At 60.0% G+C, this 21,621-nt stretch overlaps 1 protein-coding gene across 2 annotated transcripts; it reads right to left on the bottom strand.

The window, feature by feature from the left end:
* Positions 1 to 108: 108 nt before the first annotated feature.
* Positions 109 to 20,386, bottom strand: AFAP1L1 (actin filament associated protein 1 like 1). 2 transcript variants are annotated; one of them, XM_082771484.1, is made up of 19 exons: positions 20,245 to 20,386; positions 9,290 to 9,418; positions 8,667 to 8,750; positions 8,398 to 8,495; positions 8,141 to 8,252; positions 7,720 to 7,818; positions 7,032 to 7,243; positions 6,492 to 6,671; positions 5,778 to 5,864; positions 5,389 to 5,482; positions 5,107 to 5,259; positions 4,628 to 4,839; positions 4,306 to 4,451; positions 3,883 to 3,961; positions 3,640 to 3,754; positions 3,260 to 3,424; positions 2,830 to 2,996; positions 1,699 to 1,827; positions 109 to 1,302 (listed from the first exon to the last, which is right to left on the bottom strand). In XM_082771484.1, the coding sequence occupies exons 1-19, from the start codon at positions 20,258 to 20,260 to the stop codon at positions 1,279 to 1,281; spliced, it is 2,301 nt and encodes a 766-aa protein (XP_082627610.1). In that variant the 5' UTR covers positions 20,261 to 20,386; the 3' UTR covers positions 109 to 1,278. The 2 variants fall into 2 exon arrangements, with proteins under 2 accessions (XP_082627610.1, XP_082627611.1); XM_082771485.1 differs by lacking the exon at positions 5,778 to 5,864.
* Positions 20,387 to 21,621: the final 1,235 nt, after the last annotated feature.

The raw sequence follows: 21,621 nt of genomic DNA, 5'->3' as shown, positions 1-21,621 counted from the left end.
ATGCAGCATGCACGCACAGCCCCAGGCCACCCCAGACCATGCTGGCACCTTTCATTACAAGCAGAAGTAATGCAGCCAACTTGCTCCCCACAGCCAGGGGAAGAGGTGTACCAGTGCCAACATTTTTATTAAAAGTTGCTTATCTAGTTACTAAAAAAGGGGCCTTGAAAGAGCGAGTTGCAAAGGTTAATTGTGGCAGTAGTGTGCACAAATGGGTCACAGGCCTGCTCCATTGTCTCTGGCACAAAAGCCTGGGCCTTTCCTTTTTATTCCTCTCTGCCTGTTTCTGCCTGTGCTAAATCACCTTCCACCATTTCTCGTGCTTGTTCCAGTCCCCTCGTTTGAAAGCACTTTTTATTATTTTTCAACTTCCCTTGGCTCCATTTTGATGACATGCTTTGGCAAACTGTCTGACAGCAGTAGCAATGCTGTGAATTAATTGTTGGCCCAGAGACAGCCCCGGCCCTTCTCCTAATCCCGCCCCCCCCCCGAATGGCATGGGGTCAGGGCAGAGAGAGCTGGGCTGCCTCCAGCCTCAGCCCCAGCACTTACTTGCTGATTAGCAAGGTTAAAAAGGTGTCTGCTGTTAATTTGCTTTCAAATGCCGACATTTGAGCTTTGTTCATTCCCAGAGGAACATGCCCTCCCCCTTGCTGCCTGGAGGACAACAGAGAAACATCGGGCAAGGGTACTCAGTAGGGGCACAGCAAGCTGGAGACACAAGGAACCCTGAGATGAGGCCCTGTAGAGCCGAGAGCAGTGAGAAAGGTGAATGGTGGGTGTCTCTGGAGGGTCAGGTCCTGAGCAGCTTGTGAACCCCAACACTGAGGCAGCCAAAATCCCCAGAGTCCATGGTCACTTTGGAAAGTGTGAGCCTGGCCTCCAGCATCCCCAGGGTGGAACACGCTAATCCTGGTAAATCAAAGCAGCTGGTGGCTGACCGCCAGTCCCCCATGCTCTCCATGTCACCACGGGCACACACCTCCTGCTGAGCTTCTGCCCCCATGTGTGGCTCCCCCAGATGTGGGTTTCCCAGTAGTATGTGACCCTGATCCACAAAGGACTCCCCTTTCCCCCCCCAGCCTCCCAAATCCCCTTCCCGCCCCCTTCCCCATGGTTTGTGGTGTTGCCCATGCAGCAGACGCTGCTGCAGCAGAGGGGCAAGGGAGGGTGCCTGTCCCCACGTGCCTTCCCATCGCCTGGGAAAAAGGGGGCTCAGAGCTTCCTGATGAGCCCTGGTGTCTGGCAGGGGCCTGGCAGGCATTGCCACAGCCCGGCTTAAGTCTGCTTCTTTTCCCATTCCTGCAGAGAAAGGGATAAAAAGAGAGTGATGAGACATCAGAGGTGCAGGAGGGAGCACTGAGCCCTTTAAGGGCCTCCCTCCCTACTGGGGGGCTTTGGACCACCCCAGCATCTTCAAAGGCAAGGTCACTGCTGCCCTGGGCATCGTGGAGGTGATGGTGTCCCCCCTGCCCACGCAGCCACACACCTCCTGGGTTTCCCTGCAGGCTGGGCTTATGCCAGCAGCCAGTACCAACCAAGCTGGACCAGCCTGGCTGCAGGAGACCCTGGCAGCACCCGTTGCTTTTGGAGTAGGGAGCATCCACAATCCCCAAAATTCATGGCCAAGTACAGGGACAGGATGAAAGGCTGAGATTTCCAGGGGAACAGGGGTGGAGAGGGGGAGTGAAGCAGGACCTTGGCTTTCCGCAGCACATTTCCCTTGTTGGCAGGGAGGATGGAGGCGCTTCTCTTCCTCAGTTCGGCTGCACAGTTGACAGGGACCAAGTGCTCAGGGGGGCTCCCGTTTGGCTTGTTTGTAGCTTCCTGTGGAAAAGGGGGAGGAGAAGGAGGATTTAGGAGACCCAGGGAACAGGGAATGCCAGGAAAGCACAACCTGTCATGAAGTCAAAGCTGATGTGGCCAAGCCTAATCACAGAATCACAGAACTGTAGGGGTTGGAAGGGACCTCGAAAGATCATTGGGTCCAACCCCCCTGCCAAAGCAGGTTCCTCAGAGCAGGCTGCCCAGGTAGGCGTCCAGACAGGCCTTGAATGTCTCCAGAGAAGGAGACTCCACAACCTGCCTGGGCAGCCTGTTCCAATGCTCCATCACCCTCACCATGAAGAAGTTTTCGCATGTCAGTGCAGAACTTCCTGTGCTCTAACTTGCAGCCATTGCCCCTTGTCCTATCCCCACAAACCACTGAGAAGAGGTTGGCTACATCCTTCTGTCCCCCATCCCTCAGATATTTATATTACACTGAGGAGATCCCCTCTCAGTCTTCTCTTCTCCAGGCTGAACAGACCCAGGTCTCTCAGCCTTTCCTCATAGGGAAGATGCTCCAGGCCCCGTATCATCTTCGTGGCCCTCTGCTGGACTCTTTCCAGGAGATCCCTGTCTTTCTTGTACTGGGGAACCCAGAACTGGACACAGTACTCCAGGTGAGGCCTGACCAGGGCAGAGTAGAGGGCGAGGATCACCTCCCGTGACCTGCTGGCCACACTCCTTTTAATGCATGCCAGGATCCCATTGGCCCTCTTGGCCACCAGGGCACACTGCTGGCTCATGGTCAACCTGTCGTCCACCAGGACTCCCAGGTCCTTCTCCTCAGAGCTCCTCTCCAGCGGGTCATCCCCCAGCCTGTACTGATACTTCGGGTTGTTCCTTCCCAGGTGCAGGATGCTTTGCTTCCCACCTCTAACCACCAAAAGATCAGGGGTGTCCCTCATCCCCACATGCTGCTCCCAGCACTGCCCCAAGCCCCTCTGCTGAATGAAGCCAGAGCTGTGGCAGTGAGGAAGAAGAGGTATGCACCCCGTTCTCTACCTTGCCGGTTACAGCCAGCCCCAGGGCCAGCCCTCCTGCCAGCGACTGCTTCAGACGCTCCTTCACTTCGGTCAGCTGGAGCTCCAGGTCGACTCGGCGCTCCTCCTTCTGCCGGCACTGCTCCTCCAGCACTGCCACCCGCTGCTCCAGGTCCTGCAGCTTCAGCCCTGCTCACACAAACATGTCCAACTCAGCACCTTTGCCTGGAGAGGCCCTGGGCTGAGGCTGTGGGGACTGAGAAGCCACCCATGCTCCTGGGTGGGACGCTAGATGGGGCTGCTGGCCCAGGAGCACACTGCAGCCAGCTCTGCTCACAGCCACAAGTGTCACCGCCATGCTGCTAGCCTGGTGTCCCCATACCAGCCCTTCCCACCATACCCGAATGCCTTAGAGCATTCCCGGTCACAGCACCCAGGTGGCACTGACCCACCTGTGCAGCTCTTCATGGTTTCCCGCAGCTCTCTCTTCTCTTTCCGCAGCAACACCAGCTCACTGCGGATTGCTGCTTTCTCCTTCTCTAGCTTCTCCTTCTCCGTCAGAAACCGTCTGGCATCCTCCTCGGCCCGGTTCTTCCCGTACCTATACTGGTTGGCATCTGCATGTACAAAGGAGAGCCTGTCAGGATGACTCTGTTCCCAGGAGCATCCTGAGCCCAGGCCCAGCTGTGTGGACATCTGGTCCTTCTGGCCTGGTGCAGCTCAACCTGAGACCCCCTGTGGGAACAGCCCCCTCCCAGGGACCGGGGTCTCCCTACGGAGGTTTGCAGCCTGCTGCCCTGCTCCAAGGCCCCTTGCGCAGCGCCCCACTCACTTGAAGCGTGCCTCTTCACTTTGACCTGCGGGTCCACCCGCCGTGACTTCTCACTGCAGGAGGATGCGTGGCGCTTCACCTGGGCTCCTGACGGCCGCCCCAGTTCCTCCTGGATCTGCAGTGGGGATAGGAGAGCGTGCCGGAACTCCTGCAGGGCTGCCCCAACCCGCCAAGGCTCTCCAGGGCATCTCCTGTAGCCTGGCCACAGCGGTGGGACACAGCGAGCCCCCGAGCCCTGCTCACCTGAACCTTCTCATAGGGAACGTCGTCGTACACCACGCGGGAGGAGTCCGGCCGGCTGTCTTGGGAGGAGCTGGCCCACCTGCAGGAGGAGGGACAGGTATTTGCCACTGGATTCCTTTCAAGGTTGTCCCTGGCAGACCCCCAAAGGGCTCTTCGATCTCATTGCTCTTCCTACATTGCTCTCCCAGCTCTGGGCAGGGACCCAGCTTTGCTTTTGAGCACCCACCCTGCGCTATGCGAGCACGCGTATCCCTTAGGTCCTTCATTAGCGTTATTAAAACACTTCCAATCCTGCCCAAGGCAAGCTGCCCTGCCTAAGGATATACCAGCCCTCTCCCCTGGCACCTGCCACCTCTTCCCCATCCCCATCCCAGCATTACCCCCGCTCCAGCACAGCCCCCACAGAGCAGAGCACAGCCTTACAGGTAGGAGTGCCTCACGGCTGTCATGATGTTGGCAATGGTCTCCACGTCCACGTAGTCGTAGTGCAAGGCCTCTGGCACTGTCTGGGAGCCTGTCTCCACCAAGAGAATACCCAGCCAGCGGCCCAGGTCTTCTGAGCAGCTTGCCTGCAGGAGAGAGAAAGGCCTGGGGACATGCCTTTGTGTCCCTGGGCTTCATTGGTGTGCACAGGAGGGGAACCAAGGCACTGGTCGCATTCAGGCTTTAACCATTGCAGCAGGTGCTCCCCCAGCTGGGCAATCCCCAGTGCACGTCCCCACAGGAGGCGATGTGCCCAGCTCACCTCCAGCGTGGTCACCTCCTGCCCATTGCGAAGGATGCGGAAAGCGAAGGGGTGCTTGGGGCCCAGCCCCGGCACCACCTCGCAGCCCCGGAGGACGATGGCATTCACGTGGGTGTGTAGGTCACTGCGGTCCTTGTGGAAGTAGAGGGTGTTGGTCTTCAGGCGGCACCAGCGCTCCTTCCAGCACTGGTTGACCAAGACGCTGAGGTAGCCTGGGGAGCGCAGACCCAACAGAAGTGTCTAAGCACCCACAGCAGGACCTTGGGACCTCATGAGATGGGACTGCCCAGGTATTAGGGCATGTTTCCCTGCTCATGGGCAGACCGGTCCTGTTGTGCCTGTGTCCCCAAGGCGTGTCCAGCTCTCCACAAGCTCAAGAGGAGCTCCTCCCACAGCCCCTCACCCCCTGCTTGCCCCCATAGAGCCAGGCTCTCCAGAAGGGAGCCCAGGACCTGTCTGTGCCCCAGGCGCCCACAAACCACAGCATGGGATGTCTTCCTCAGTGGAGGAAGTCTGTGTGTCCTCGGGGGAAGGCTTCTTCTTGGAGAAGCTGATGATCCTGGTGATCTTCTTCCCCGCCGCCCGGCTCATTGAGCCCTTCAGGTCAGCCAAGCCACTCTTCTTGCCTTTCCCTGGAAGGGGGAGAGCCCCAATAGCCACGCACACCACATCACAGCACCCCCCTCACACCAGGATGAATGCTGCGAGGTGTGGTGCGCCTGACAGGAGGACAGCCCGTCCCAGGGGGTTTGGGGCCATACCGTGCTCGCAGGGCTCCCTGCGGGCCGTGGGGGAGAAGGTCTCGCCTGTCGCCATGCTGTCCGAGTCAGAGGTGTGCTTCTCCTGCGACAGCCTCTGCAGGGAGGGGCAGGGCAGGTGCCCTTTCAGCAGCACCCCTCTGCTCAGCCCCAAGCAATGACCACGGTCTGACCATGGCCTTTGTCCCTTCAGCACAGGGCTGGAACATCCACCTAGTGCTGGGGAGCCCCGTGAGCCCCACAGACCTGCCGTGAGGATGGGAAGGGCTCCCTACACAGCACCAGGAGCTCAGTGCTCAGGATATCCTCCTGGTCTCCCTTTCTCCAGGCTTATTCACCAGCCCCACACAGCACTTTGGCTGATCCCTATCACCCTGACCAGAAAGCGTCACCTTATCCAGGTCCATCTTGCAGGGCATCACTGGGGACGTGGGGGCTTCCATCCCGCCCACTCCTGGACTGCTCGCTTCCTTTATCACCTATGCAGAAAGGGCAAGCTCCCGTCTCACCACCTGAGTCCCGCTGGCCCACGGGGAGTGCGGCCGTGGACTCTGCAGCACCTGTCCCTGCTGCCTGCCACGAGGACAGGGTGGCAAGCTCTGCTTGGGGCAAAAACCCTGCTTGCCTGGGGCCTTGCACCCAGCCTGGCCCTTCCAAACCTCAACCATTGTTAAGGTGGATGGTCAAAGGATCTGGAAATTTTGGATGGGAGGGATTCAGGCATCAAGTCACACAACTGTCCTGCTGGCTCTGCACTCCTCAGGGTCCCCCACGGCACATCCCACGGGAGAAGCATTGCCAGCCCCTTTCCCAGCCATGGGCTCAGCAGCAGAGCCAGTCCCTTCCCCACCTCCCACCCCCAGAACAAAGACAGGAAATGGCCATGGGGAAGAGGAGGAGGAGAACAAACATCCCCACCCCGCTCCCTGTCGAGGGGCTCGGGCTATCAGCACAGGAGACGCCCAAGGCTTGGGAAGTGGCTGGCCAGCCTTCCCCACGGCTGATAAGAGACAGAGGAAAGCTCCCTTCCTTCCCCTTCCCCGCGGCAACCCACTCCCCATCGCTGCCTGAGGAAGGCTGTGGCTGGAGGGGGGCAGTGGCAGTACCTTCAGCCACTCCTCAGCCTGCTCCTTGCTCTGCACGGCCAGCACCAGTGCCTCAGCCCCCGGCAGGGAGAAACGCAGCTCGTGCTTCTTGCGCCGCCCATCCTTGGGGACATAGATGACATTGCAGGTGCCCAGGGGCACTTCCACGTGTGGCTGCCGGTCCTTGGAGCTTTTGTAGCACTGGGAGAAGCAAAGACAACTGCTCAGGGTTCAGCCTCTCCTGCTGCCATGCCCAGACAGGGTCCTTGCAGGCTTCTGAGCCAGCGGCACAGACGGAGGTGGTTCCATCTCTGCAACCCAGTCACACAAGGGCTGCGGGATGCCCTCTCCCTTTGCTCCACTAGCCAAGGGGATCCCAATAGTGAGGAGCCCTTCATTTGCTTGCAAGAGAAGCAACAGCTACCCCTGCACACGCTGCAGGGTAGTCACGGCCTCAGGGCAGGTTTGGTTGGCTATTTTTATTTGCTCTGGGGCTGACCTCTCTCCAATGTACCCGGGGGTCTCTCCCCACCCCTCATGCCCCACCAGCTCTGGGCTCACCAGCAGTTTGCCGTCCCGTATGATGGTGAGCTGCTTGGCCCACTGCCCAAAGCGCTTCTTGCGCAACAGGAAGGCACAAATCCTGCAGTCCTTCACCAGGTTCATGGAGGCTTCCTCTGACGGCCACTGGTGTGTCAGCTGCTGGCCCTTCCCGTCCTCCTCCTCCTCATCATAGGACTCATAAGAGCTGCTCATGGCATCTGAGTCATTGTCTGGAAGAGAGCAGGCCTGTCACCCCAAGCAGCTCCCCATCCCGGGGAGCTTTTTTTGCAGGCCAAAAGCCATCCCCAGGTGCACCTGTTCAATTCTCAGGGCTGGCTTATTTCCTTACAAGCCTCAAACCTGCAGAGGCTGGATGAAACCATCTACCCTCACTACAGGATCATGCATTGACTCTGCCCTACACATCCCTAGCAGGGTATGGAGCGGCAGTTTTATGGATATGCCAAAATACGTCACAGGGTCTGAGAGTGGAGGTGTGGGAAGTGGCTGCCAGGCGCACCGGAGAGCAGCGGGTCAGGAGGGCCCAGTGCCTCCCCATCCTGCTGGCACCACAGTGAAGGCACAGCCACATCTCACCCCTGGGTACACCAACAGCTCCTCTTGGCTTGGCTCAAGCCCACATTTCAGGGCTGGACTTTGCCAAAGCTCTCTGTCCCCTGCCAGGTGAAGGCACCCGGGTACCTACAGGAGTTCTTCTGCTCCCCGTTCATCCTGGTGATGGGGTAGTTGCTGTCTGCGTCCTCGTAGTAGCCATCCTCGATCGAGTTGGGGGGGCTGGAGCTGTCTGCAGAAGAAGCAGAGGCAGCTGGGGCTGCTGGCCGTGCATGAGCCTGTGAGTGGGGCAGAGTGAAGCACCCCCTTCCCCAAGCACATGCAGACACCAGGAGTGTCAAAGCATTGCTCCCTCCATGGCCCCAACCTCAGCTCATCGCTCCCTTCCCTGCCAAGCCGGAGGAAACAACTCCTTGCACAACCAGCGTGTTGGGATAGGAAGGAAGCAGGAGAGGAGGGTGCGGGCAGTTTCCTTCCCCAGGGGGAGCCAGCACACTGCCAAGGGCCCCGCTCGGCCGGGCAGGGTGGCGGGGGCAGGCGGGAGCGGGACTCACTGTGTGAGATGATGTACTCAGGGGCCTTCCCTGGGCCCAGGGGCAGCGCTTCCTCATAGTAATCCTCAGGCGGGGGGGTGGTGGGCAGTGGTGGAGGAGGGTCTGTAGCAACCTGCGGCAGAAACCCCCCCGGCATGAGCGGAGAGGGCCCCAACGGGCAAGCGTGTGCAGTGGTGGCAAGGGACAGGGATGGGTCCCAGCCACGGCCACTGCCCCGTGCTGGAGCGGGGATCTCACAGCCGGGTACACCAACGTACAGGTTTTGCTGGCTGGCTCCTCGCAAGCTCCAAGCCAACTCCATTGCTGGTGTCCCCGTCCTCCTCCTGCATGTCCTGGAGGTCCCGCAGGTCACAGTCTGGGTTGGGAGCAAGCGTTGAGGGTGAAGGGAGAAGTCCCCAGCCACAAGGATGCAGCTTTCACCACTGTTCTTGTCCCCTCTGAGTGCCCCCACTGTCGGCTGGGACCCAGCCCAGCGCAGCACCTGCCCAGTAAGACCCCGGCATCGCTCTGGGATGGCCACACGTACCGAACTCCTCGAAGAGAGACTCCACGAAGCTGGTGCCGTTGTTCAGGGAGGCTGTGTTCATGTACATGAAGTCTGCATCCTTCCCTGAGGGCGAGGGGGAAGCTCTCAGCCCAGAGACAGGCAGGACAGCTGGGTGAGCACCTGCACCTCCCCAAAATCACCCACCCAAGCTACAAGATCACCTCCTGGCCAGGCAGGCTGCTGCTCCACGCCGTGGGGCAGGAGGAGATGAGGAGCCCCCAGGGACACTGCCAGCCCCCAGGGAGGGCTGGAACCCTCTGGATGCCCAGCCCCTCTGCCTTCCTGTGATCCTGAAATCACTGTGCTCAGCACAAACTGGGAGCAGGAGGGCATCTGCGAGGCAGTGCTTCCAGCAGAAGCAGGTGCTGATGCCAGCACCCAGAGAAGCAGGGGAGAGCCAGGAACAAGAGAGAGGAGCAAAGCACCCTGAGGGTGGTGCTGGGCACTGGAAATGGAGGCAGCAGGCGCACAGGCAGGGAAACTCATCCGTGCCTTCAATAGGCTTCTCCTTGCCCCACTGGGCTGGGCCCATCTGTGGTCCCAGGCTGGGGACACACTGACACCAGGGCAGCCACCAGATCCCTTGGGAGCAGGACACTGACCTGTGGGTGGCTGCAGCTTCTGCAGGATGGTGGAGACAGCCATCTTCTTCTCCTGCGTGGTGGCACTCAGGTACTCATGGTCCAGCAGCTTGAGCAGGATGCTGAGCTCGGGTAGGAGCTGGTCCAGCACTGGGGGAAGCAGGGAAAAGCCCTTCAGCTGGGGGGGGTCGGGGTGCTGGGCTTTGCCTGCAGCCCCCAGCACATGGGGAAGTGGGGAGCAGGACAGAGACACAGTTCCCAAGCCAGCCTGGTGGTCTGGCACATTTTAATCCAACTTCCAGCTCAAAACTGGGGCAAGCTCAGGAATTTCATCAGCCTATGCCTTGGGGACGTTTCTCCCCTTTTCACAGCCAGGCATGCGATGCACACTTGGCCAGAGCAATACCAGAGGTGCTAAAATAAATGAGGAAAGAGGATTAAGATGAAGGGGCTGGACCACGTGGAAGACCCCTGCACGGCTGCCAAGCACACATGTGCTCCTTCTGCACGCACACTCACCCAGGCGCTGGCACACAGCCCACTGAGCCCGCCGATGGAAACACGAGCTCTGCAGGCTGCTGCCATCAAAAGGCTCAGCACGTGAGTGTTTCCACACAGTTAAAACCACCCCTCTGTCCTCCATGTGAGGTATCGTGCTGTGTGCTGTTGGAAGGAAAGAAGGAAAGGACACCCAGACACCACCTCCAGAGCCACCTGGCAGTGCCGCTCCAGGACAGAGCTGTCCTCCCCAGCACAGCACCCTGCAATGCCACTAGGAGCCATAAAACAGCAGGATAGATGGGGAGAACCCAGCAAAAGGCAAGAAAAGAGAGCAGGGCTACAAAAAAATTATCACTTAATGCAGTGTTTGGTGTGCTGGCAAGGAGGGAGGGCAGCACCTGCAGAATCCAGTGCCTGAGACAGCCCAGCTCTGAGAGGCTGGGCTCAGGGGCTCCAGCAAACCTGCAGCTCTAGAGGCTATGGAGTGTGGGAAAAAATAATAATAAAATCTGCCGTTTCTTCCAATGCAAGCATGAGCAAGATCTTGGCAGTAGCTGAGCATCATCACAGCACAGCTGGGGCAGCTGTGCAGCTGGCTGTGGGTCTCCAGGGACAGGGAAAGAGGGCAGAGGTGACCGCAGGGGAGGCTCAGACATGCTGACCGATGGGGATGTTTGGCGGAGAGGAGGGGAGAGCGCAGGCAGGAGCGGAGCACCAGGACTGCTGGACACACTGCCTGGGCTGTACCTGTCACCTGCCAGGGAGGGGGACACGAGTGGCAGGGTGGCAGCCATGGTGTTGGGAAGAAGAGCTGGCTGCCCCATAGCTGTGGGGCTGCTCAGCGATGCTGAGCTGGGCAGCAGCAAGGGCACATTTCCCAGGGCCAGGACAGGGTGCTGTGGTGCTGCTGATGTTGGATCCTCATTACTTCTGCTCATAATAAGCTTCCGCTGGGCCCTATCCAAACTCCACCTGGCACCCAGCAAAACCTGGTTTGACCCAGCATTTTGGTGGCACAGCAGGGACAGCTGCTGTTAAATCTCGCCTACCTTCAACCCATGAACAAGTCCCTGGCAGGGCCAGTGCAGCAGGCTGGCAGCTCAGTAAAAACAACTTCATTTTCAAAACTTTTTAGCTGAAGGGGAGCCCTACGTGAGTGGGTTGATGCAGATCAGCACCTGGCCAAAACAAGCCGCCCAGGCGAGAAGGCAGCGTGCCTGGCCCCAGAGCACTGCCTCCCCGGGATGAGGCAGGATGTGGCTCACAAGCCTCTTCCTGCCAATGGGCTTCTATCTCTGCAGACCTTCTGCTTCCTCCTCCCTGCCCTGCGCCAAGCTAAACACCAGCATCAGCCCTTCGGAACAGCTGGCTTTGCCAGCACCAGCCTCCTGTGGGCAGCCCCCAGGGGCAGGTAGCCCCCAGGAGGGGAGCTGGCAGCATCCCGCAGCCCATGGGGATGGAGAGGGCACACACAGCAGGACTGGGCCTCCTGCTCAAGCTCTGGAGTTGGAAACAGAGATGTTTGAGATGTTCGTACAGTGCTACATGCTTCTGCTCAGCAGTGCTCTCCAGGCGAGGCGAGACATCTTCCTCTGCCTGGCCAGGGTACAGGCACAGCACCTGGCAGGGTGCTGGGCTAGAAAGGAAGCTGCTGGGACAAAAAACGAGACACAGATCTGTCCACCCAGCACCTAGGAAGACACTTACCCACCATCCTGCTCCAGCTCAGCTCACCACGTGTTCCTACAGTGGAGAGAGGACCATGCCCATGCCCTACGCCACCTTCCCACAGCCATGGTGCCACGAGCATCCCCATCCCCTGCCGTGCACACATCTCCCACCACAGCCCCCAGCCCTGCAGCAGGGATTTGCACCAGCTGAGGGCCAAAGGGTGAGCACAGCCCTATTAATAACCCCAAAGCTGGTAGCGTTCACAGCCAGAGGGGTGAAGGGACCCCCATGCACAAACGTGGTGAGAACAGCCGCAAAGCAAGGCTCCCCGCAGCCCTTGCAGGCGCATGAAGCCGAGCAGGGCCAGTGCTGAAGGCTCCTTTGTTCCCCACAGCTGAGCCGTACCCTGTGTCTCCAATGTCAAACATGCCCCCAGAGCTGGAGGGGGGGACGAGCTGCTCAAAGGGGCCTGTGATCCACAACGGGCTTGCGGAGCCGAGCCTTTGCCTGGGGGAGCGGAGGAAGGGAAGGAATTAATTTCCTGCACTCGTTAGGCTCCCAGCCCAGCTGAGGTTAATGGGGGCTGCAGGAAGCCAAGAGAGATCACCCATGGGCTGTGGATGGCACCGACGGGCACTTTAGAAGGGCCAGGGGCTCAGGTGGCAGGGGTGTGGGCACATGCTTGGTGCCAGGGCACAACCGGGGATGCAGAGCCCGGGATGGAGGTGGCAGCAGGATGTCACAGGGCACTGCAGGACAGCAGGATGTCACAGGGCACTGCGGGACAAGGTGGTGCAGCACTGGAGCACTGAGCAGGTGAAGGGGCCACAGGGACCCCAGGTTCCTGCCGTGTCATGGCCTCACTCACAGGGCACCTCCAGCACTGACAATCGCGTCCCACCTGTCGGGAGCCTCAGGGGTTTCTCCCACACCCTGAATCCCGTGGGAGCACCCCACTGTGCCAGGCACAGGGTTTGGACACAGATATCCCAGCGGAGGGAGCGGCACCAGCCCTGGGACAGACACAGACCCTGCTCCCCACTTCCAGCCCATCCAAGCACCGCAGCAGGGATGGGAAGGGGGCAGAGCCCGAGCCTCTCCTGGGAAGCCCAGGAGCTGCGGCAGCAGATGGCTTTAGCAGGAGCCAAGCTGGGCTGGATGGGCTGGGGGAGACCTAGGGCAGCACCCCTGGGGCAGGGAGAGCTGTGGAACAGACCCAGGCCATTGCTGCTGCTGAGACAGAGAGGTAGCGCTTCCAAACATGCCCCAGGTGCAGCACCAAGTGGGATGCTGGCAGAGGAGCTGCATCCCCTCCCCGCAGAAGCACCCCACTGCCCCTCCCCACCTTGTGCCCAGGCCAGCTCTAATTTTAGACCCTGGTAGTGCATTCCCTCAGGGAGCCAGGCATCCCAGGCTGAGATAAGGGTTTGGGAGCAGCTGCAGAGCCCACCTCCCCCTCCCGAGCCTCTGCTCGGTCATGGGAGCAGGCAGCAGGACTTGCTCCAGCAACCTGCAGGAGGAGGAGGAGGAAGGTGCTCCAGCCCAGCTGATGCATTAGCTTCCTGGTGCGCAGTTCAGCTTTCAGCAGGCACAGAGACAGGACAGCGCAGGTGGGGTTGCAAAGCAAAGCTGCTCGGCACTCACAGCCCAGAAGATAGCCCCAGGGGGGAGGTGCAGGAGGTGCAGTTTCCCAGCCAGCAGCACCGTGAAATCACTGCAGAGGACTCTGCCCCACAGACACAGCTCTGCCGCCCGCTCCCCCCCCAGCACTGGCCACCCTTCCTCTTGCGCCAGGTGGAGGCCGGGGGGCGAGGGAGGCTGGGGGAAATCGGATGCTGGGAGCGACTGCCATTGTTTGTAGCTAAAATAAAAGCCAAGCAAAAATAAATCCTTCCTGTTGGCGCAAGCAGGGCCGCAGGATGCTGTGCCTGCGGAGGAGTGCTGTTCAGAGCTGCCCCCAGCAGTAAACAAATGGTTTTAGCCCCAGTTAGAGACGCCATAAAGGGGGGGGGGTTGGGATGGGGAAGGGGACACAGGCAGGGACCCTGCAGGGAAGCCAGACCCTCTGCTCGCACCTCCCCAGCCCGGTGTCAATGGGCTGCTTTGCCACGGACAGCAGGCAGGCGTGGGGCTGGTGACAAAGCATCGTGGCAGGCAGGCTCCCAGTGCTGTCCCTTCATGTCCTCGCTGCCGGATGGCCCCGCAGGTCCTCACCCAGTGGCACAGGGCATGCAGGATCAGCTAGGTTGTGCTGGCAGGCGAGGAAATCAGGCAGAAAAGTACCCCTCCTGCCCAGCAGCTTGGCATGCTCCCGCATGGAGGAGTTGAGAGAAACGCCAGCCATTATCACACTTAAGCTCTGGAAACATCCCATAACAGTGGAAGAATTGCTAAGGGGCCACTTGATGCCCGTGAATCATTTCTTCCCTGGAAACAAGGGCCCCTTGAGCAGGGCGGATGTGGGGAGTGCCTCAGCCTCCACTTCCAACTCCAGCAGCAGGAGCCTGAGTGCTTTGGGCTGTCTGCTGCATGGATGGAGCCCATACCCATTGCTCCAACTGCCACCAGCAGCGATTGATGCCTTCACCAAGCACCTCGGGCAGGCATCCCCTCTCCTCCAACCACTCATTCCCAGCTCAGGTGCTGCAGCATCCCCGAGCGCTGCGGAACAGGAGGTGGCTCTGACCACTCGGCCTGCCCCTTATGCCCCGGGGAGAGCCTGTCCCCCCAGAGATCCCCAGCAGCCTGTGAAGCCAAGGCTGCATCAGGCAGGGCAGGGACACACACCTCCCAGGGAGTGCATCACCATGACCTTGCAGTAATTAAGAACCTTGGCTGATAATCTTGGAAAATCAGCCCTGGGAGGTTAAGGTGAAGCCTGCTTGCTCAAGGGGACAGTGAGTCCTCCCCAGTGGAGCCACCCCTGGCTGCTCATCTTACAGCAAGGAGATTGTGGTTTTCACAGGGCCCCATAGCATCTTTCCCTCTGCAGCACTGGGAGAAGGGCAGAGAACAACCAGGGGGGTGAAAGAGCCAGAAGGCTGCCCCGGCTGTGTCTGCTGAGCCGCCGTTATCCTTGTGTCTCCTCAACACGCACCCCAACACGGCCAGCAACTCGGGGCTGTGCTGGCCACCTCCCTGTCCACTGCTTTCTGTGCCTGGTGCAGCTATGTGCCAGCAGCAGCTCTCCCCCAGTATAAATAGCTCTGCTGAAAGCCTTATCTGGTGGCCTTGCTCTCAGCGACCCTGGAGGAGAGCAGCTGAGCAGCCAGCCCAGCCCAGGGCAGAGTGGTGCTCCCAGCCACGCACCCCTCTGCCCTGCACGTGCCTCGTTCAGCATCGCCCAGCAGGATGGGTACTGCTGGGCAGCCCTCCCCAGTGCGCATCCTTCCTGCAATGCCTTTCACACCCCCAGTTAAGCCTCCAGGTGCCCCGAACAAGACTACCCTTCCCACCACATTGACCCTAAGAGCAGCTCCTGCCACAGCAGAGTGGCTTCACAAGCCTGAGCTGTGCAGGTAATAATTAACAGGCTGATTAAATCACCCCAAACATCTGTGACCAATGCAGATAATGACCCTGTAGTGCCCCGTGCTGCAGCAGGGCTTCTTGGCTGGGGGCTGCCCCCCTCTCTGCTGACATTGCTCCCTCTCCTAGAAAGGACTGCTTCACCAAAAGCAAACTTTCGTCCTCCCAGATGATGAGGCTGCAGCTGTCCCCACCCCAGAGGAGGAGGGGGTGGTTTCTACATAGCCCTCTTACAGCTGAGAGGAGCAAGAAGCCGAGCAAACAAAGGCACACAGACACTGTTTCGGGTGGGGTATTCCTGAGCCATGCTGGGGAAGGACCCCTGATCCCCAAACCTGTTACAAGTTATTCCCAGCCACAACTCAAAATGAGCTACACCATCAGCATACAAGGACTGGGCTCACTGGTTCCAGGCTACATTGCAAAACTGGGTGCGAGGCGAAGTGGCCATGCTGCAGGATGCTCCGCAGGGCCGGCGGCTGAGGATGATAAGGGCTGCTGGCTGAGAACGTGTTTAAATAATGAAGGAAAATTAGAGGTTTGAGATGCCCTTTTAAAGGAATAGGCAGGCAGGGGCGAGACCTGCTGAGTAATGTATAAAAACAAGCTTCAGCCAGAGGAGAGACGTTAGGATTAGCCAGGACCCAGAATAAACTATGCTTTTTCCAACCAAAATTTTGGTGGCAGCCTCTTCAAAACAAGCCCTGCAGCCGGCAGGGAGCAGCAGGTTGGTGCTATCCCCCCAACACCGGGAGGGGCCCCAGGAGAGGAATGGGGTGGGCTCTTTCCATCTCCAGAACAGACATCCCGGCCGTACTGATGGGGCTGGGAAGCTCTCTGCATCCCCAAAGGCTGTACTCTACACCCTGTGCACCACCTTTCCCCAAAACCACAATCCAAAAGATGTCAGGCGGGGCAGAGGTGCCTCTGTAAGAAGTCACAGGTATATCACGCCTGGCCTGGGGAGGCAGAGGAGGACACAACAACAAAACAGGATGGAGCAGGGGACAGCCACCAGCCATCTCCCCTGCTCCAAATGCTTTCAGCTGCGTTGCACAATGCAGGCACCTCCTTCCAGAGGTGCTGGGAGGAGAAAACACCGACAGGGGTAGAAAAAAACTATGGGGGAAATATCCCCATGGAGTCAGCACCCAGGGCACCCCAGAGCCAGCCATGCCCAGAATGCCAAGGTGGGTCAGGGACCTGCTCAGTGGCCACTTCTCCCCATCCCCGCTGGGAGGGCCACTGAGGAGAAGCAGAGGGAAAAAGGGGCACAGCAGAGGGTCTCCGTGCTTGGGGGCCAGGCTTGTGCTGCCGGAGGCTCCTTGGAGGGCAGGATAAGCGTGCTTGCTCAGCTGAGAACAGCCCTTCCGTTTCCTCCCATTGGTGATCTCCGGGAGCATCAGGTGCAGCCACAAGGTCACCAGCCCGCAGCACTTCCAGCCACCTTAACCCCTTCGGGGCAGGGGCTTGGAGCCACGAGAGCCGGTCTGGCACAGTGGGAAAGCTGGTGAGCACGGGCACAGGGGAAGATGCAACAGTTCTGTTATTGCTGATGGCTTCAGCAGTGCCTGGACTGGTTTACTGTACCTGTTTTTAACTCCGGCGCAAGACAGCCAGCTATCAGACCTGTTCCTGCACATCTATCCCTGGCTTGGCGCTTTATGACCTGTTTCCCAAAGCATAAGGTGATGCTGGGATTGTGCAAAATGGGAGGCAGAACCCACCAGACAGCAAGGCAGAAAGGGGATGTTTGCCTATCATCACACGTGACGGGTTTAAATTAAAAAAAAAAAAAAAAAAAAAAACACAACAAAAAAAACCCTCTTCCACTCCCCCTCAAAAAAAAAAAAGATAAAAAAAAGGCAGACAGCAAAAGCCATTCCTGAAGCTGCTTCCCCAGGTGCTCTCCTGTTAATTGCCAGTGATCAGAGCACTCCAGCGTGGCCCAGCCTTCCCTCCTATCGCTCCCAGGATCACAAGCACACAAAACCCACTTCAAAAAAAGAGATTTTGAGAATGGAAACTCCTCCCTGCAAAGGTCTGTTTTTGTTCCAAACTGTTACGAAATGTCAGTGTTTTCCCCCGCTTGGCAAAGAGCCCTCCTTTGATGAGCTGAGAGGCTTTATCAAATCCAAAAATTGAAGGGGTGCGGGACCAGCCGCCTGGGGGGAGACCTACAAATAACTTATTCTCCTCCTGCCTCACCACGGAGGCTGCAGATCATCAGTGTGGTGTCTGCGGGGGGATTTGAGCTCCCTGAATGCCGTGACTTTCAGCACTCGGGGGTGATGAAAGCCAGGCTTTTGTTGGCTGCGGTGGATGGCAGGGCTCAGCACCATTCATCCTGGGTGCCCGGGCAGGGGCTACCGGCCCCACGGCTGGTTGTGCCTGGCAGGGACAATGCGGAGATCCTGGGGAATCTTCCAACCAAGCCGCCCTGGAAGGGGGCATTAAACGGATATTATATAGGACTGACGGTTTTGATGTTAATTTTAATGGAAAAACAGGTTCCTTCCATGTAGGAGGTACCTGTTCCTCAGGGGACCTTCAGCAGACTAGATGGGATGGCATCTGGCACAGCGAAGAGTTAAGGGGCTGGGACATCAGGCACCACTTCAAGCCTTGGCTCTGCACGTCGTTATCTCGGGTCCCTGTGAGTTACTTGGCTACTGAATGAGAGGCAGATCTCGGGACGAGCCCAGTTTTCACCCGCTGACCTCCTCTAAAAGGCCTCCCAGCTGCTCAGAAGGAGACGATTCAGACCCTTACTGCATGGTTTTATTTCCCTGGGCTGGGCTGCAGGACCTCAGCGCGGGACACGTCGGCCTCTCAGCTCAGCACATTTCCACCGGAAAACTGCATTTCCAGGTCAAGAGGAGATACTGGGAAGAGACAGGTTTCCCAGACAGCCCGCTGTGATTCCAGTGTCATCAGGGTCGCTGGCTGCAGGACACCAATGTCGTGCAGCATGAGCCAGGCAAACGACACCCTGCCTGCCTGCTGCGTTTGGTGCCAGCGCCCTGGGGCCACCTGCCCACCTGGGGGACCAGGGAAGCCCAAGGAGGGCTCAGCCTCTTCCCACACACTCTAAACAGGCTGCCAGCACCGGAGCCGGGCAGCTCAGCTCCCGGCAGAAGGAATGGCTGCAATGCAGGGGGGAGCTCGGCACTTGCCCGGTGCTAACAGCTGGCCCCAGCTCGCTGCTCGCCCCCTTCCTTCCAGCGGGCGGGATTCCTGCAGCCTAGTTTCAGGCAGCAGGTCAAGAATGATTCTGGCGCCCTCCTGCCGAACCCTATGCCTCCCCATTCCTGTGGGTGAGCTGGAGCCAAGTTTATCCCTTACACATCTCCGCTGGCTTTGCTGGATTTAGACCGCAGATAAGTTTGGTGCAGGACCTAAATTCCCCTGGCACTAAAGGTCAGGAAATTGCCACTAACAAGGAAAAGCGAGCACAACCCTTCTAGAACAAAGCCTCATGGCACTGAGCATCTCCCCAAATGCAGGCACATATATATTTCTCCACCTCCACAGCCTGGAGTGACTGCCGACAGCCTCCGGCAGTGATGGCGAGCCGAGCACAGCACCACTCACTGCACAGCCTGCGGGCAAGGCACTGTGCTCAGCCAGAGAGCAGAAAGCAGGAACAGAGCTGGAGCATCACAGAGCAAGAGCAAGTCAGGGCACACGCAAGGCTGAGCTAGGCTGTAGGTGAACAAAGGGGCTGCCAGAGAGAGAGGAGAGGTTGGGACCTGGGGACAGGGCTCCTGCCCACCACCAGACCAACCCTGCTGCCCACCGAGCCCCACCACCCTCCCTGCACAGCCAGCACCCCAGAGGGATCCAGCGGCTCTGGGTGCTGCACAGTGGGGCTGGAGGAGGTTTATGTTAGCAAAGAGCGATCTGGGTGCCAACAGCAATTCATTACAAGCTCTCCAAGCAAAGCAGGCAGGCACCTCCACCACTACCATAGAAGGCACCTACGGGGGGGGGATAAGAAGCAGGGGAAGCCCACGGAGAGCAGGGCACAGTGGGCTGCAGGCAGCCCTGCAGGGCTCAGGCACCAGGACCCCTCCGTGCCAGCCCTGCGCCATGCCTGTGCCCAACTCCCCACAGCCCCAGGAGGGGGCTCAGCAGTGTGCTGGCACCTCCAGCCCTTCCCCACAGAGGGATCCCACAGCCCTGTGAGCCCACAGGAACATCCCACATCAGGTGGGGGTGGCTGCTCAGCAGCTCACACAGCAAGAGATGGGGGCAGATGAGGCTCTGCTCTCCCCTTTGCCCACCGGTGAGGTTCCCTGGGACCCTGGAGGACAGTGCTGGCACCATGTGTCACTTGTCAGCACCACCACCCCCCCCGCTGCAAGCAGCAGCCTCCTTCAGAGCTAACATCCTGGGACTGGTGTGCAGGGTGAGCTGCAGCTCCAGGGGAAGGCTGTCCCTGTCCCCATCCCCTCCTGGGCTGCTGGGCCCTGACACTGCTCTCTGAGCACCACCACCACGAGCTACACCCCGAGAGCTGAACTCTGCACACCGCATTTCCACTGCGGAAACACCACCCAATCCTTTTACATTGGGAAGGGGAACTCTTGACCCTCGGGTCCTGCTGGTGCTGACCCCAAGCTGCAGGCACAGCCCTGCCTCAGCCACCCGGGACTTTGTCCCACAGAGCCAGAGTGATGTCCCTCATCCCTGTGCTGTCACCCAAGGGTGGTGCTGCTGCAGCACCTATGCAGAGCACCCAGGGGCCAGGACCCCCCCATGCTGCACCCTCCACCACCTGCTCATCCTTCCTAGATCAGCATTCAGCAGCAGAAGCATCACCCCCTAGCCCCCAGCCTCCCCCTGTTCCCCCTGGAACCCCCTGACCCCAGCAGAAAGCCAACACATTTCCTATACGAGCCCGATGCCACCGGCCTGTGTGGGAGGGCAGGGTGGGGATCAGGCCCTCTGAGACCACCGGCACCTTCTCCAGCTGGGGAAACTCTCCGGGTCCCAGCAGCTCTGTATGGAACTGGTCACCCTGCTTGCTGGGACCACCAATTCCCCCACGGAGCCCCCCAGGCACTCCCACCCCATGCACTCCTATGCCAGGCTGTGACTTTTCACCCTCGCCACCCACGGGGGGGGGGGCAGGGCCCCAGCCCCAGGACACCCCGGGGTCTCGCAGGGACGCACACGGGGCAGGAGGGGGGGGCTCATTTCCCAATCTCTCCCGCACCGACCCCACGCCCCCCGTTCCCGGCGTGGTGCGGGGGGGACCCGCGGCCCCTTACCGCTCTGCCGGTCCATGGTGCGGAGCCGGGGGCAGGGGCGGCCGCCCCGGGAGCTGCGGGATGCCGAGTGGCGGCGGGGCCGGCTCTCCCGGTGGGGCGGCCGAGCGCCAAGCCCGCCCCTCCCTCAGCGAGGGGCAGCCCCGAGCCCCGGCACGGCCCGGCACGGCCCGGCTCCGCCCCGGGCCGCCCCCGCCACTTTCGTGCCCCCCCCCCCGGGCCAGCGCCCGGCGGCCGCGGGGCTGCGGGGAGAGGGGTGAGAGGTGTGGGGGGGGTGTCCGGCCCCGGGAAAGGGGCTGGGAGCCATCGGGGCTCTGTCCCGGACCCCTTCCCGGCCCGGGGGGGGGCTGCGGAGACCCCCCCTCCTCGTGGCACCGCCTGGAGCGCGTCCCCCGGCATATCCCGCCCGGAGCGCGTTGGGTTTGGAAAATGAGATTTGGGTAAAGAACGCGGGGCTGTGCCCCCGCCCAGAGATCACCCAGGGGCCAAGGATTGCCCCCCCCCCCCCCAACCCGTGGCCCATCGCATTGCCCCTGCTCCCGCATCCCCCCAAGTCCCCCGTACCCGTTCCCTCCTGGTGCCCCTCCTTGGCGCGGCTGCTCTCCCCCCTAACAGGGACACGGGGACACCCGGACCTGGGAGACCTGGGAGGCTGGCAGAGCACGGGGACAGTGTTGGAATGAGGGGAGCACCTCTTTCACCGTGCTCTTGCCCCCCCGGGCAATTACTCTCCCCCCCTACCCCCTCCCCCCCCCAGCCAGCAGCCAAGCCCCCTGGGGACAGCAGGCTGCCCTGAGGGACACACGAGGAGGTTCCACACATGCCTGGGTAGCACTGGAGAGCAGTATCCAACATGTTGTGCACAAATTCAGCAATTCAGCTCCAGATTTCCCCCCTTTTGGGGCATTGGCAGGGCTGGGCAGAGCAGAGGCAGCTCCTCCTGTGCCCCCCGTGCCTCGGCTGCAGCCAGCCTGGCCCCACTTGTCCCATGCACCCTCCCATGCAGCTGAAGCCACCCAGCCAGGTCCCCCCTCCTGGACTGAGCTCCATTTTCCTCTCAAGCCACAAACTTGTCACCTCCGGGGCTGTGGTGAGGGCATGGGGCACCCAGAAGCTACCAAACCCAGCTGGGTTGTGGCTGGGATTTGTGGAGCAGCCAAACCAGCAGCGTGGGTTCAGGCACCGCTGGCTGCCAGGGCTGGGGCTCCCTGGGGCACATCCCAGTGATGGGACCCCACAAGGGTCCTGCCACTGTCTTCTGCCCCAGAGGGCAGGGGAGCTCTCTTGGCTCTGAGAGGAAGCAGTGGCCCCTGCCTCAGTTTCCCCATCTTTGCCATGCAGGCAGTGGCGAGGAACAGTTAGTTAGTGCCCATAAAATGC

Source organism: Aythya marila (assembly GCF_965140915.1).
Source record: "Aythya marila genome assembly, chromosome: 14".
NCBI classification, from domain to species: Eukaryota; Metazoa; Chordata; class Aves; order Anseriformes; family Anatidae; genus Aythya; species Aythya marila.
The sequence above is the reverse complement of the archived record's forward strand: the minus strand, read 5'-3'. Positions and strand labels throughout refer to the sequence as shown.